Genomic DNA, 16877 nt, shown 5'->3' with positions numbered 1-16877 from the left:
TATTTTTTTCACCCTTGCTCAAGTCCATATATTAGGCGATCATTCATGACAATTCTTTTGTTTTTCGTTATTGCCAGTTTGAATGAGGCTCAGCCTTGGAGGTCCATTTAAAATTACAACATTAAAAGTAAATATATATTGAAATACAGAGGCTGACATTACTGTTCTCTTTAAAAATGCTATTTGCCTGATCGTTCTTGGTTTAACTGGAACATGTAAGCTTACCAAAAACTAAAAACTACTAATTCTGCTATTTTAGAATGCTAGCAAAGGACGTAATTTCCGGAACTAAAGATTAGCAATGGCAGACCCTATACTTTGAGTACAACATATATTCTAGATTAGAATCCTACATTTAAATACTATTACTGCTAATAACAAAACTTTAAAGTATCCCATCATGTGAATAATACCTGTAAGATATGCTACTTATTCATGGTAACAATCAAAATAAATACCTGTTCATGTAGATCTGAAGAATCAACAGTTGTCTGAAATTGTAAAATATCCTCAACACGAATATCACCATCCTCCAGTTTCTCCTGTAGACTGTACTCCAAATCAGACATTTTGTCAAAGCACTCGGAAACATCCAGTGAGCTGTGATCCAAACGTATCTACCAAAATGGCAAGATGAGCTTTAATCATGACCAAAAAAAAAAAAAAAACAACACACAAGAAACCACACTTATCAATTCTTAACATTGACCCACATTTCTCACAGGATTTCCAAAGGGCAGTCAATGATTTCAGGGAAGGTGAAAAACAGATTGCCAGATAAAATTCCTCATCAAGAAGAATCTGAAAAATATACCTTGCAGACAAAATCTGGTCCTCAACACCTTGCTTTAGGCAGGCATGTAGCTACCAATAGATTTCAGAGAGCAAAAACAAAATCGTAATGCACTCTGATCCTGAGGAGGCACCTTTGGCTAGCACATGACTGAATAACTATGACATACCAGATTTATCGGCGTATAACACGCACTTTTCCCCTTGAAATCAGGGGAAAATCGCGGGTGCGTGTTATAAGCCGATCCTCCGCGATTTCTGGGCTCTGGGCGGCTTTCAGCCGCCTTCGCCCCTTCTCGGCGGCTTTCTGCCGCCTTCGCCCCTTCTCGGCGGCTGAAAGCCGCCGAGAAGGCCAGGGAGCGGCCGAAAGCCGCCAAGGACGGCCGAGAACTACCGGGCGCCGCCGAGATTTTTAAAAATAAAAAGGCAAGGCTGCAATGAGGACAGGCTGCATATGACACTGACAAGGCTTCAGATGGACACTGATAAGGCTGCATTGATGGCCATTTAAATGCAAGTTTTTTTTCCTTAAAAAATTCCCTCCTAAACTTGGGGTGCGTGTTATACGCCGGCGCGTATTATACGCCAATAAATACGGTACATATGTAAACTGAAGATGGTAAATGTATGCATAATTTAACATTTAATTTCATGATTTATCTCCCAAGATATGACAAAATTAAAAAGAAGTCTTAACCACTTGCCTACTGGGCACTTAAACCCCCCTCCTGCCCAGAGGAATTTTCAGCTTTGGGTGCTCTCACACTTTGAATGACAATTACTCAGTCATGCAACACTTTTTTGTCCTTTTTTTTCCCCACAAATAGAGCTTTCTTTTGGTGGTATTTGATCACCTCTGGGTTTTTTATTTTTTGCGCTATAAATGAAAAAAGACCGAAAATTTTGAAAAAAAAAAAAATACGCATTTTTATTTGTTTCTGTGATAAAATTTTGCAAATTATAAATTTTTCTTCATAAATTTTGGCCACAATTTATACTGCTACAGATCTTTGGTAAAAATAACCCAAATTAGTGGATATTATTTGGTCTGTGTGAAAGTTAGAGTGTCCACAAGCTGTGGCGCAAATCATACAAAATTGATCACATCTGATGTACTGGTGGCCTATCTCATTTCTTGCGACCCGAACAAGCCAGGAAAGTACAAATACCCCCCAAATGACCCCTTTTTTTGAAAGCAAACATTCCAAGGTATTTAGTAAGAGGAATGGTGAGCTTTTTCATGTAATTTTTACCCACAATTCTTTGCAAAATGAAGATTTTTTTATTTAATTTTTTCCACAAAAATTGTCATTGTAATAGGTTATTTCTCTCATGTGGCATGTGTATACCACAAATAATGCCCCAAAATAAATTCTACTACTCCTCCTGAGTATTACGATAGCACATGTGTGGGACTTTTCCACAGCCCAGCCACTCAGAGAGGCCCAACATGCAGGGAGCGCCATCAGGTGTTCTAGGAGCATAAATTACACATCTAACTTGTTGACTACATATTACACTTTTGAAGGCCCTGGAGCACCAGGACAATGACACTGGACACCAACATGGGACTGATGACAGATGCCACTGATACGCACTGCCTCTATTTTAGCAACAAAAGAGTTAAGGACCGGCGTCAGGGTGCCCATGGGCACAGCGCTATCCGCAGGTGACCTGGTTGCAATAGCCTGGATTTCGGGGGAAGAAACACCAGTCTCTGAAGCCATGCTGACCCTACCCTGTCTGCCACCTGCAAGGGGGCTTAGGACAGTGAAGGTCCCACCCTCCTGCCGCCGCCTGAGGGGGGGAGGAGGAGGGGGGTTACTAGCTGTGCCTGTAGTCCCCAGGAGGTTACCCAAGTGCAGAGTGAATAAACTGTTGGCAGCAGCTGTAGAAAATAGTGGTGAAACAATCTTCAGAACTTGCACCAGCATTCAGGAAAAGGCCATCTAGTGTCCTGTATACACAGTGGACACAGGAAACAGCATGTGAGAGCACATATAATGCTGTGAAAAGAACTGCGGTGAAAAGAGCGCTCAGGCTTAGAAAAAAAAAAAAAAAAAAAAAAAAAAAAAAAAAGAAGGCCACCAATGCAACCAATAGGAAAATCCCATAGGAAATGGCCGCTGAGGCTCACAAGGGGGACCTGCTCTGCCCTCAGTCAAAATAGGCGCCGGACAGCATCCATGCGGTGACAGGAAAAAAAATAAAAAATAAATCAAAGAACAGCGCTGCCTTCAACCAGCAAGAATACCTCCACAGACACCTTTGGGGACCCCCCCAAACCGGGACCATCGCTAGCCGCACAGACCCCCCCACCTCCCCCATAGGTGAGAGACCCAGGGAACACACCACACACACACACACACACACACACACACACACACACACACACACACACACACACCCGCCCCTGGGGGGGGAGAAAGGAGGGGAGATAGGGACGGGGCAGAGATGAGAAGGAGGTGAGGTGGCCCCTGAATCGACCTCCCAGGGAATGCCCAGCTGCTCAACCCCCCCAAAGGAGGGAAAGCCGTACTTACCAGTCCTGAAGAGCTGGGAGACATTCCATCACAGACCCACTCCTGCGCAGTTACAGGGTGGCTGCTGGCAAGGTATACTGTGATCAAGACATCAGTAGTCCGGGCATATGTATACCCGGGAGCAATGAAGCTCACCGACCACCTCTTGAACTGAGGTATGTTGTGGCCTGCCGAGCATTAGCTGCAACCTGCACACGCTTGATGACCGGACTGGGGGGACTACAAGGATAACTCAACCACCCTGTCACCCAGCCGGCAGTTGATAGAAGATCCTGGGATCTTCCATCTCGCGCAAAGCATCAAAAAAATGGACCATAGAGCCCGCAGGGTTCCTAGGTCATTCTCCTTCACTAGGGAAAATAAAAAACAGAGACTGCTGGGGCAGCGGGGAGGGTTGTTAGCACAGGGTCTGCCCCCTGGGGCGGTACTGACAATTCTGTGTATTGTGTTACAATTTTGCCTAGTTCTCCTAGTGGCAGGCTAACACACACATTTAGTTACAGAGAGGAGCTGTGTCGGTCGGTGAATATAAGAGAAATACATTTTGCTACTCCTCCCGAGTATGGCGATACCACATGTGAATATACTCTACATACTATAATTAAATAGCATAAACAAAGTACAATAGTGCTGTGCAATCAATAATAATTTTGATCAATAGTAACACAAAAAGAGTCCATAAACGATGTAATGTGATTCAGATCTTTACACCATTACCATGGGGGTTAATGTTATGCAGCTTCCTCCAGTGCCAAGGCAAGGCACCATCTAAAGCAAGAGGCCATTTGGCTGTTGTGTTTTTTAACTTTATAATTTTAATAAAAACGGAATTACACTATGGCCCTGTCCTTTTTCCATCTTTTTCGGACTAAATTATGAGGAAGATTGTTCTCCAGGCTTGTCCTATTGACTCCGGCATTCCAAACCAAATCGAGCTTCACCTGACCCATCTTTTTAATTAAAGGGGTCATGGCAAGTTGGTAAATAGGCTACCTACCTTATCCACTGGGTGTGTTCAGCCATAAATCATCCCCATGGTGATGTAAAGATCTGAATCACGTTACATCGTTCATGGACACTTTTTGTATTACGATCGATCAAAATTGCTGCTTATAGTTACGGATTATATTCAGTTTATTATATATGCACGTTGATGATTTATTAAGCACTTTGTTATTGTTGATTGCACAGCACTTTTGCACTTTATGCTATTTAATTATAGTATATAGAGTATATTCACTTAGTGCCCCCCTTATTCTATATACAACCCACATGCCACAAAGTCAGTTAATGCACTTTGAGGGGAGCGGCTACTTTTATTTAACTATTGCGCAGGGTTCTTTCTCATTTTGACACCACATGTGAGACTTTCAAAGCCTGGCCACAGAGCGGCCCAACATACAGGGAGTACCATCAGGAATTCTAGGAGCATAAAAACGCATTTATTTTCCAGACTACCCATCACATTTTTTAAGGCCCTGGAGCACCAGGACAAAGGAATTGGATGCGGGCAGATGATCACAGACAGATGTTCAGTGGACAGATGTGTGACGGGTATTGGCATTTTTCACAGTTTGGAGACACTAGCTGGGTGATCAGTGTGTAAAAAGCTGCAAAAAAAAAAAAACAGCTCACACACACACACACACACACACACTCTGCTCGCAGATCCACTTCTCCCTCCTGCTCCTCACTGACTGTGTGAGAAGCAGAGCTGATCACCTGGCAATGGCTCTCTGTTTACTACATGACAGCTGTGATTGGACACAGCCTTCATGTGATCAGGAGGGACAATCACAGAGCCCTCTTGCCAAGTGACATTGCCCGGTCTCTGGGGGACATCGGGATCGCACCACTGCGCAGGCAAAGCAGCCGCGCGATCCCGCTTCCTGCGATTCCCCCCAGGCTGTTTACATCACATGATGGCTGGTGATTGGACACAGCCATCATGTGATCAGGACGGCAAATCACAGAGCCTCCTGCCGATCTGAGATGCAGCGTGTCCGGGGGACATTCGGGCATCAGGATCACAGGGCCGCGCAATCCCTCTCTCGAGGGATGTTCAGGAACGTCCACTCAGGAAGAAGCGCCCACCAGGCTGTTTATGTGCAGTGGATGGATGGAAAGTTGTTAAAGCTCTCTGAAGGCCAGTCAAAGCCCGTCACTAAATAAAATGGTTAGCTTACATTACTGTTTAGACCTTGCTAACAATTTTATTTAGTGACAGGAGCTTTGACTGGCGTTCAGAGAGCTTTAACAAAGCATGTCCCAAGCCTTGTTTTGTAGCAAGTGTAAACTAACCTTTATTGTGTGTTGAATCCGAAGCTAGTGTAAATGAGCCCTTAAAGTGAATGGGACTGTTGGTGAGTCAACAGCGGGTCAGATGACAGTTACAATTTAAAACTTTTGATTGAAATAAAGTTCATTTAACCGGTTCCCGACCAGCGCACACCGATGTACGTCAGCAGAATGGCACGGGCAGGCAAATGGGCGTACATGTATGTCCCTTTAAATTTGCCGCCCTGCCATTCGCTAACGCGCCGCCGGTCGCTACCACCGCGAGTCCGGTCGCGGGTCCCGCGGGCTCTATCCCTGCGGGCATACCCGTGATTGTCTCACAGGGCGGCTGAACGGAGAGATGCCGTTGTAAACAGCATCTCCCCGTTCTGCCTAGCAACTAGTGACGCTGAACTCTGCTCCATGTGATTGGAGCAGAGATCAGTGTTCACTAAATGAAAGCCCAGCCCCCCCAACAGTTAGTAACACACCCCTAGGAACACTCAACCCCTACACTGCCACCCACTGGTTAACCCCATTCACTGCCAGTGTCACTTACACAGGAATTACTGCATTTATATAGCAGTGATTGCTGTATAAATGACAATGGTCCCAAAAATGTGTCAAAAACGTCCGATGTGTCCGCCATAATGTCGCAGTCACAATAAAATAAAAAAAAAAAAAAAAAAAAAAATAAAAAAAAAAAAAAATCGCTGATCGCCGCCATTACTAGTAAAAAAATAAAAAAAAATGCCATAAAACTATCCCCTACTTTGTAAACGCTATAACTTTTGCGCAAACCAAGCAATCGCTTATTGCGATTTTTTTTACCAAACATATGTAGAAGAATACGTATCGGCCTAAACGAAGGGGAAAAAATTTTTTTTATATATATATTTTTGGGGGATATTTATAACAAAAAGTAAAAAAGAATGCGTTTTTTTCAAAATTGTCTTCGGTTTTTGTTTATAGTGCAAAAAATTTAAAACCGCAGGGGTGATCAAATACCACTAAAAGAAAGCTCTATTTGTGGGAAAAAAAGGACATCAATTTTGTTTGGGAGCCACGTTGCATGACCACGTGGTATGGTCTTTGGCCAGCAAAATGGTACGGGGCTGAAGTGGTTAAAATAAAGCCTTTTTACTTGTGTCCATCCTGCCTGAATATATGATTTTTTTTTTTTTTTTTTTTTTTTTTTTAACCAGAGACCCTCAAGTAGCCTGAGGGAGTCATGCTTGTAACTGTCAGTCTTGCAATGATTCATGGGATTTGTTTTGCAAAAGCTGGAGGGCCCCTAGTTTGACACCTGTGAATAAAATGGCGGCTGTTGCAATATTTTATGTCACACTATTTGTGAAGTGGTCTTTCAAATTCAAAGGAGAAACAGTAAAGTTAGCCCAATTTTTTTTCTAGAATGTGAAAGATGACGTTACGCCGTGAGAATAGTGATCTTTATTTAAAGTGAAAAAAAAAATAAAAAAAATAAAAAAAATGTGTGATCTTCATTTTAGCCAGAATCATGCAGCTCTAAGTTATCCCGGCTTCAAGATTGATGCAAGAAGCTGTGCCTACCTGGAGAAAACAGCGATTAGCTATAGCTGCTGGAAATAGTCACATGCAAAATTCCCAGCATGCTGGTTGGACCCAAGTCGACTGACGATTCGATGTACGTACATTCAGCCTGCCCATAAATGGTTTGAATCTCCGCCGGTACATGCTGGCCGGCTTTGCCGGCCTGTAAACGAACCACTTTCCAATCACCGTGTACCATTACATTTGTTTACCTTTATAAAATTGTGCAGCAAGTAGTTTGCAGAGTGCCATGCTGCAAGTTAAATACATTATAAATGCTGAGGACTTGGCTTAGCAGCGATTCACAACAAGAACATTTTGCAAAACAATTTTGAAAATAAAATCTGTGGTTTATCAAAGCAATACGTTCCAACTTGTTTTAACCACTTCAGGACCGCCGTATTGCCATTGTACGTCAGCACAATGGCACAGGCAGGCAGAATCACGTACATCTACGTGATTGCCTTCCAGCGGGTGGGGGGTCCCATCGGACCCCCTCCCGCTGGTTACGGCGGTCCGATTCGGTCCAGGAGCGCTCCGTGATGAGGGGATGGCCGTTCGTTTTCGGCCACCCCCTCTGGATCGCTCCTGGCCAATGAGAAGCTTCCTCCCCTGTGTATTGTTTACACAGGAAGGAGGAAGTGATGTCATTCTCCTCGGGGCGGTCTTTTTGACCGGACTACGAGGAGAAGAGTAAAAGTAAGTCTGCACGAACACTACACTGACATGTAGGTACACACAGGCACACAAACCCCCCCCGATCCCCCCCTCCCCCCCCAGTCACAGTGTCACTGATTGCATTGATCATTTCTTTACTGATCAATGCATTCAGTGTCAGTTGTGACAGTAAAAACTGTCAGGACAGTTAGTGTTAGGTCCAGGGTAGCCCCCTATCACCCCCCAATAAAGATTTAACCCCCTGATTGCCCCTAGAGTTAACCCTTTCACCCCCTTTTGCCAGTGTCACTAAGCGATCATTTTTCTGATCGCTGCATGTGTCGCTAGTGTCGCTAGGTAGCTAGTTATTTTTTTAGGTTCACCGCCAGGTTTTTATATCGCTAGGTACCCCGATATACTACCCAATAATGTTTTTAACCCCCTGATTGCCGCTAGTTAACCCTTTCACCCCCTTTTGCCAGTGTCACTAAGCGATCGTTTTTCTGATCGCTGCATTAGTGTCGCTACAGTCGCTAGGTAGCTAGTTATTTTTTTAGGTTCACCGCCAGGTTTTTATAGCGCTAGGTACCCCGATATACTACCCAATAATGTTTTTAACCCCCTGATTGCCGCTAGTTAACCCTTTCACCCCCTTTTGCCAGTGTCACTAAGCGATCATTTTTCTGATCGCTGCATGTGTCGCTAGGTAGCTAGTTATTTTTTTAGGTTCACCGCCAGGTTTTTATATCGCTAGGTACCCCGATATACTACCCAATAATGTTTTTAACCCCCTGATTGCCGCTAGTTAACCCTTTCACCCCCTTTTGCCAGTGTCACTAAGCGATCGTTTTTCTGATCGCTGCATTAGTGTCGCTACAGTCGCTAGGTAGCTAGTTATTTTTTTAGGTTCACCGCCAGGTTTTTATAGCGCTAGGTACCCCGATATACTACCCAATAATGGTTTTAACCCCCTGATTTCCGCTAGTTAACCCTTTCACCCCCTTTTGCCAGTGTCACTAAGCGATAATTTTTCTGAACGCTGCATCAGTGTCGCTAGTGTCGCTAGGTAGCTAGTTAACTAGGCTCCCAAAAAGTCCCCCACATGTGGTATCCCCGTACTCGGGAGAAGCAGCAGAATTTATTTTGGGGTGTAATTTGACTTCTGCCCATAGCATGTGTGAGCAATATATCATTTAGTGACAACTTTGTGCAAAAAAAAAAAAAGTTTGTAATCTTCCCGCAACTTTTGGCAAAATATAAAATATTCCATGGACTCAACATGCCTCTCAGTAAATAGCTTGGGGTGTCTACTTTCCAAAATGGGGTCATTTGGGGGGGTTTTGTGCTATTTTGGCATTTTATGGCCTTCGAAACTGTGATAGGTAGTGAGGAGTTAAATCAAAAATTTGCACCCTTAGAAATCCTGAAGGTGGTGATTGGTTTTCGGGGTGCCGTGCGCGACTAGACTCCCAAAAAGTCCCACACATGTGGTATCCCCGTACTCGGGAGAAGCAGCAGAATGTATTTTGGGGTGTCATTTCACATATAACCATGGCATGTGTGAGCAATATATCATTTAGTGACAACTTTTTGTAAAAAAAAATTTTTATTTTTTTTTTTGTCATTATTCAATCCCTTAGGACAAAAAAAATAAATATTCAATGGGCTCAACATACCCATCAGCAATTTCCTTGGGGTGTCTACTTTCCAAAATGGGGTCATTTGGGGGGGTTTTGTACTGCCCTGCCATTTTAGCACCTCAAGAAATGAGATCGGCAGTCATAAATTAAAAGCTGTGTAAATTCCAGAAAATGTACTCTAGTTTGTAGACGCTATAACTTTTGCGCAAACCAAAAAATATACGCTTATTGACATTTTTTTTACTAAAGACATGTGGCTGAATAAATTTTGCCCTCAATGTATGACTAAAATTTAGTTTATTCGATTTTTCTTATAACAAAAAGAAGAAAATATCTTTTTTTTTCAAAATTTTCGCTCTTTTTTCATTTATATCGCAAAAAAAAAAAATCGCAGAGGCAATCAAATACCATCAAAAGAAAGCTCTATTTGTGGGAAGAAAAGGACGCAAATTTCGTTTGGGTGCAATATTGCATGACCGCGCAATTACCAGTTAAAGCAGCGCAGTGCGAAATTGCAAAAAGACCTCTGGTCCTTAAGGTGTTTATTGGTCCGGAACTGAAGTGGTTAAAATGGTAAATGACATTGTAGTGCATATCAAGTACCTAAAATCATTATAAAAGAAATAATGCAAGAAGACACTACCTCTGTAGAGACCTGTTCAATACCCAATACTGGATCTTTATCAGTACATTCAGCTGGGATTAGCGTGTTCTCCTCCGGCGGAACGTCATTCTTGTGAACAACCTCACCCTTCCTCTTCTGCGTCTTTTTCTGCGCCTTTGAGCTTTGCCCTTTTGTTTTGTGCTGTCTGAAGCGAGCAAGCTGTATATGAAAGTTAAGGACAGGTAAAGAGACAGGTAAGTGAGAAACAGGTAACAGGGCCACAAAACAGGTGAAGTCATTGTCTGCTAAAAAGCAGGAGTGCATTGATGCAAAAAACAGAATAAAAGCAGACCAGAGGATCTAGGCAAACAAGGTGCTGATAAATAGCATAATCAGAAGGTTGGAGTGGATAAAAAACAGAATCCATGAAATGGCATTTAAAAAAATAAATAAAAATAAATAAATGTTTCTTAAAATGTTTATATATAAAGTCTGAGCAGCAGAAAACTAAAAAATTGGATTAGTTCAGCTGCCCCAAACAAAAAGCATACTATAGCCTACACAACTCTACATTACAGACAATAATCAGCTTGAAAAGGATTAGGGACTTAAATACACAGCTACTTAACACTGCAACACCTCCACCATGGTGAAAATGTAGAATATATAATATTCACAATTGCCTGAGAGCGGGTAGGGATTTCCACATATATGCAGAGCGGATAGGCATTTCCACATATATGCAGAGCGGATAGGCATTTCCACATATATGCAGAGCGGATAGGCATTTCCACATATATGCAGAGCGGATAGGCATTTCCACATATATGCAGAGCGGATAGGCATTTCCACATATATGCAGAGCGGATAGGCATTTCCACATATATGCAGAGCGGATAGGCATTTCCACATATATGGAGGAGAACAAATGGAAAAGAAGCACTGCATCTTTTAACCACTTACTGACTGCCCCATAGCAAATTTACTGTTACAGGGTGGCCCTCCTGTGTAGGATCAGGTATATGTACACATGATTCTGCACTTCTGCCTACAAGGGGCCGACGCGCACCGCTTCTGCTGTGAACATTTACACCACAAGCCAATTTGCAGGTGCTGGGCACTGGCTGTCCGCCAGCACCCGCCAATCGTCAAGCAGAGACTCAGAACGGAGATCTGCCTATGTAAACAGTATAACCAGCCTGCTCATTCATGGATCGAACCTCGGCCGGTCCCTGAACTGGCTGAGATTCAATCCATCTATGGCTGGCTTAAGGATCCGTTAATACCAGCCCAGTCAGCTGTAATACATTTACAATGCACATGCATTAACAAACGTTGCATTAGGGGAGCCCAGTTATTTAAGCTGGCTGCCAAACATAATGGATCAAAATGTGTGTGTGCACATCATTTTATTTAGTGCAGTGTACCAGAATGAATGCCACTGCATCAAGGCACATTACCATTCAGACCAAAATGCACTGCTGCTAATGTGCACTTAAAAAGAAAAAAAAATAATAATAATAATTATCCACTGCTTGCCTTACAGAAATGTGTACAATGCCATTTTTGACCTCTCCTAAACACTAATTCCATAACTAACTCAGAGGAAGTCCACATCCCTGTGTAAGCAGCAGCAGCCTAAAGCTTACACGCAGTTATTTGGTCAAACCTGGAGACATGCAAGTAAGGCAGGTACATGCATTAGTGAAGATCTGCATTAAAGTCAGTCTATGCCCTGTAAATGCAAAGCATGGGGTCTCTTTAGTAAATATAACCAACCTGGGCAATGAAAACTATGCATACAATTAAATAAACATGCATAAGCCGAGAATACATTGACTTAAACGCAAATCTTAATTTTTCTTGATAAATTAGTTTTGCACAGCCTGATCCTCCTCTTCAGGGCTCCAACGCCAGTGCTCTCAGCTTCTCGGCGCACCAACATAGTAAGTCGCTTCTTATGGGGGACCACCTGCGAGTTCCCAAGCCGGGCTGTGTGTGTCTATTGACACACGCAGCACAACTCTGCCTGCCCTCCCACTTTTCTCCTCCTAGCATTCGATTGACAATAGCACTGACTCATGCTGTTTTATGTTTTTATGCTTGTAAGAAGCTGCATTTTATTGGGGGGGGGGGGGGGGAGAGAGATAGTGTTATACCTTTTATGTAAACAAACAAACAATCTCCCCCCCAATAAAATGCAGCTTATTACAAGCATAAAAACATAGTCAGCATATCACTGATGATTTGCGTCAAGCTCACCACCGATCAAAGTTCCTCCAAACAGACGCCGTGATGAGTCCCGGGATGCCTATTGGCGCAAATCGTCAGTGATATGCTATGTTTTTATGCTTGTAATAAGCTGCATTTTATTGGGGGGGGGGGGGGGGGGTGTTGTACCTTTTTATTTAAATTAACAATGTGGCTGTGCCGAGCAAGTGGAAAGGCTTAGACAGGATTAGATAATAACTAACTACTACCTAATAGATAGTAGTTAGTTATTAGGTTAGATTAGGTAATAAATGTAGTGGTACCTGCATAAAAAGTTTTGAATGAGGGCCGCCAAGGCATCCAGCGTGACTCCTCCAGAATTCCTTCACTTGGGCTGACACAGGCTGAACAACGTGCTGGGGGTGACGTCAGCGCGCAGCGCGCCGCCGCCGGGTGTACCAAGATGGCCGCCAGCTCCAGAGCTAGGCCGAAGCCACGCCCTTAGGAAACACGGATCGCATGGTGCGGACCAACTAATAGATAATGAAAATCGTTGACAACGATTTTCATTATCGATAATATCAATTAATCGTTTCAGCCCTAATGAGATGTTACCAATCCTACCCCCCCCCCCCCTTTTCCTCATTCTTGTTCACATATCTCCCATTATTTATTGCTTACCCAAGGGGTATCCATAGAGGGGAGAAGATTAAATGCATGGGTATCGCAGTTCACTTTTGTGATAAATTGGAGCTACAATAGCGAATATCTTTACCGCACCCCAAAATGCCTTGTCCCATCCACGAAGGGTAAACCAGAAGGGGGGGCTGAAGATAAAGCCCCTCAACCTACTTCCCTGAAACAATGATTGCAAAAGTTTGTTTTGTCCCCTGTTCAACAGGACGCAGTAATGTGAAGCAGATTTATCATATCAGTACTTACTGACAGGTAAGCGTTCCTCTGTGCAGGGCGTGTGAGTGTCGCTCTGAGGATCCCAGCTGATGCAGTTTAAATTGCCCCATAGTCACCAGTTTATTGGCTACTTGCGATCATGTGTCAAAGGGGTGTGTGACTAGCATAGCGGGCTCCCCTTGCTGGGTAGGCGGCGAGCATGTTTCCATGCCGTCGCAATCCCAGCCAATCATGCTCGAGGATAATAATATCCTAATCCGGGCGGACTACCCTGGAACGCAAAGTCGTGAGCGGAGATTACGTCAATGCTCCACACGCCTACAGCATGTACTGGAGTGCAGCTTCCAGTGTGTTACTGGTGTCACCTCCTGCAGACTCTCAGGTCTGCATATCGTCCCAAGCAGAAGTGATGCCACGATCCGTGCGTCAGTGGCTAATATTGGAACGCAGCGTCCTATAAGGAAATGGCGTCGCCTCCCATAGAAGCACGGGTCCGCATAACAGAAGTAAAGGAACAAAAATACAAACAAATGTGCGCAGTGAAGCCCAGTCGCCTGGATAGTAAAACTAAGTGGGCACCACCATAAATTGGACATCAAGGGCAAAACCGCACAGCTGTGAAACCAGAGGACGAGGGGCTTTATCTTCAGCCCCCCCTTCTGGTTTACCCTTCGTGGATGGGACAAGGCATTTTGGGGTGCAGTAAAGATATTCGCTATTGTAGCTCCAATTTATCACAAAAGTGAACTGCGATACCCATGCATTTAATCTTCTCCCCTCTATGGATACCCCTTGGGTAAGCAATAAATAATGGGGAGATATGTCTTCACCTCTTCCCATATACCTTGCTCTTTAGGTACACTCTGTCTATACACTCCTCTCTTTATCTTGGGATGATGGGGTGCTCTGTCTATGGGTCGCGCTTGGCCAAATTTTAGTTTTTGATCATGGTGATTTTTTCCAAACATCTGCACGTGGTTGGGCATTCTCTATTGGCATGCAACCACTTCCCTACACAAAAGGTATATGTGGTAGTCACATAGGTGATTTAAACATGAGGTTTTATTCACCGGTTTAGGTAAGACGATTTTGGAGGCAGTGTGCTGGATAATACACACTTGCACTGTATTCCTTGTACATTGAAACATCAGTCCGGTGACGCATCCACATCGATAAGCGATACGTATCCTGTGCTGTTCTTCAAGCATACATCCTACTAACAGATGATTTCAGGTGGGCTTTTTTTGTTGCCATGGGGGGGGAATTCCCTCCCCCCCTTTTTTTATCCCTTCTTTTTAATTTGTTTTCCGCATGTATTTTATATGGTTTTAAAGATTGGTTTCTTACATTGTAGAAATATCAATATGCCATTGAGTTTTTGCTCTTCACCTCTGATGAAAGTTCTGTGATACCAGCAACTAGAAATGCGTCGGGTGTTGGTGATATAAGAAGACTATTTTAATTATCCATCCATTGGCTTGTCTTATTGATTTATGTATTTGTTTATTTGTAGACACACCATTGAGACATTGGCGGCCCATGTGTCTTTCTGGTTGTATTTTGTATTTATGTTGTAACCATTAATAAAGTATGTATACGTTTTAAATTGTTGTTTGGTGTTGGTGGTCAATTAAAAATCCCACCCAATTAGGGGGTCTTTTCTTTTTGCAATTTATCAGATTTACCAAATCTTTATGACCCATTGTTAGCCCCTTCTTACTATATTTTAGAATATCAGGGAGATCCCTCTGTTGACTCTTTCCCAGAAAGTGGTCTTTCTAGTGGCCAATACATCGGCCAGGAGGGTTTTGGAACCGGCGGCCTTGTCCTGCAAGTCGCCCTACCTGATTATCCACAAGGATGAGGTGGTGTTGCGTCTGCAACCGTCTTTTCTGCCGAAGGTGGTTTGGGCATTTCACATCAATGAGGACATTGTGTTACCATCTGTCATAAGCCGACACATCCTAAGGAGGTGGCCCTTCACGCTCTAGACGTAATTTGGGCTCTGAAGGTGTTTTTGTCTGCCACGGCTCCCTTCTGGAAGTCAGACTTGCTGGCTGTTTCGGTGGCTGGTCCAAACAAAGGCATGGCGGTCTCGTCGGCCACCATTTCCAGGCTGATCAGACAGACTGTAGTAAAAGCCTACGCCTTGAAGGGTCAGGTTCCCCCCCTTTCCGGTCACGGCCCACTCCACAAGGGCAAACGGAACGTCTTGGGCCTTCCGACACCTAGTGTCTGTCGCTCAAGTGTGTAAAGCGACGACCTGGTCGTCTGCCCATGCGTTTACAAAGTTCTACAAGGTAGACCTCAGTGCATCGGTTGATGCCTGTTTTGGCCGCAAAGTTTTCCAGGCGGCCTTACAGTTGCTATTGAGTATGCAATGTTTTTCTTTTTTCCTGGTTTTTCGATAAAAACAGTACCGTTAAAGAGGGATTCCACCTACAAAAAAAAAAAAAAATATTAAAAGCCAGCAGCTATAAATACTACAGCTGCTGACTTAATAAATGGACACTCACCTGTCCCGGGGTCCAGCGATGCCGGCAGCCGAGGCCGATCGATCGGCTCTCGGCTGCTGCCGCCACCATTCTAGGTGAGGGAATCAGGAAGTGAAGCGAAACGGCTTCACTTCCCGGTTCCCTACTGCGCATGCGCGAGTCGCACAGCGCAATAGGCATTGTCCGCGCTGTCTCTGGGACCCGTGTGTCCCAGCAGACAGTGCGGCAGGACAGGAAATGACAGACTCCCACGGGAGTCTATGCCTGGAAGTGGGTGTAAATACCTGTCTTTGACAGGTATCTCCACCCCCCTCCCCCCCTGAAAGGTGCCAATTGTGACACCGGAGGGGGTGAGGGTTCCGATCAGCAGAAGTTCCACTTTAGGGTGGAACCCCGCTTTAAGTTAATGCTAGGGCTGCAACTAACGATTATTTTCATAATCTATTAGTTGCCCGATTATTGTTGTTTCGATTAATCGAATAATCGGTTAATAACCTTTAAAAAAAAAAAAGTGTGTTGTATAATTTTAGTTAAATATGTAACGTTAAAAAAAAAACAAAAAAAAAAAACGCAATTTATTCTTAAATGTCTCTATGCAGTGGTAAAGATAAATAACCAACTATATGGTTAGAGAGCAAAATCTCTAATCCACTCTGAGAACAGTCAGAAGAGATATACTGTATATACTATTAGAGATCTTCCTACAAAAAAAAAAAAAATGTAATTTTAAGAATGTATTTTTCAATTTTCTAATCGTTGGTGGGGTCAAATTGATAATTTTCAACCACAGTGATGGGAAAATTTGGAAATAGAAAACTGCTTGGTGAAAGGAATTTTCAGACAGTGTATGTGGTTTTCGTTCAGAAATTATATTCATGTTAAAAACAAGTGAAAATTTCAAAACGACATTCTTTCAGCGAATGTACAAATAATTTTTCCTTTGAAAATCGATCCGTGTGGCCAGCATAAGGCTTGGTATGCAGTTTGCTTTTGTTCTGTTTCTGCAGTGCTTTTTGCTGTTCGTTTTGATTTTTGCGCATGTGATTTTGTTGTCATTTGAGTTTTTGCTTTTTTTTGTTGGACAGATTAAAAAACACAAATTGCTGCAAAACCCATTTATGCATTTCTGCAGCTTTTCCATTGTAGTACGTTGAATCAAAAAAAAGCATTGTTT

At 43.4% G+C, this 16877-nt stretch overlaps 1 protein-coding gene across 6 annotated transcripts in view; it reads right to left on the bottom strand.

Annotated features, from left to right (window-relative positions):
* The window catches only part of PCNT (pericentrin), a 293476-nt gene that overhangs the window by 264902 nt on the left and 11697 nt on the right, over positions 1-16877 (bottom strand). For 5 of the 6 annotated variants that reach the window (XM_077448179.1, XM_077448184.1, XM_077448180.1 and 2 more), the window contains exons 2-3: positions 10125-10304; positions 459-617 (exon numbers count right to left, since the gene is read on the bottom strand). In XM_077448179.1, the coding sequence (XP_077304305.1) occupies positions 459-617; positions 10125-10304 (339 nt within the window). The remainder of the gene's footprint in view (positions 1-458; positions 618-10124; positions 10305-16877) is intronic. The other variant, XM_077448182.1, reaches the window with a different exon arrangement.

The sequence above is a fragment of the Lithobates pipiens genome, unplaced genomic scaffold (genome assembly GCF_037356315.1).
Source record: "Lithobates pipiens isolate NorthernLeopardFrog02 unplaced genomic scaffold, aLitPip1_a1.2 Scaffold_22, whole genome shotgun sequence".
In the NCBI taxonomy this organism is placed as follows: Eukaryota; Metazoa; Chordata; class Amphibia; order Anura; family Ranidae; genus Lithobates; species Lithobates pipiens.
Note: the sequence above shows the minus strand (reverse complement) of the source record. Positions and strands in the feature narration are given on the sequence as shown.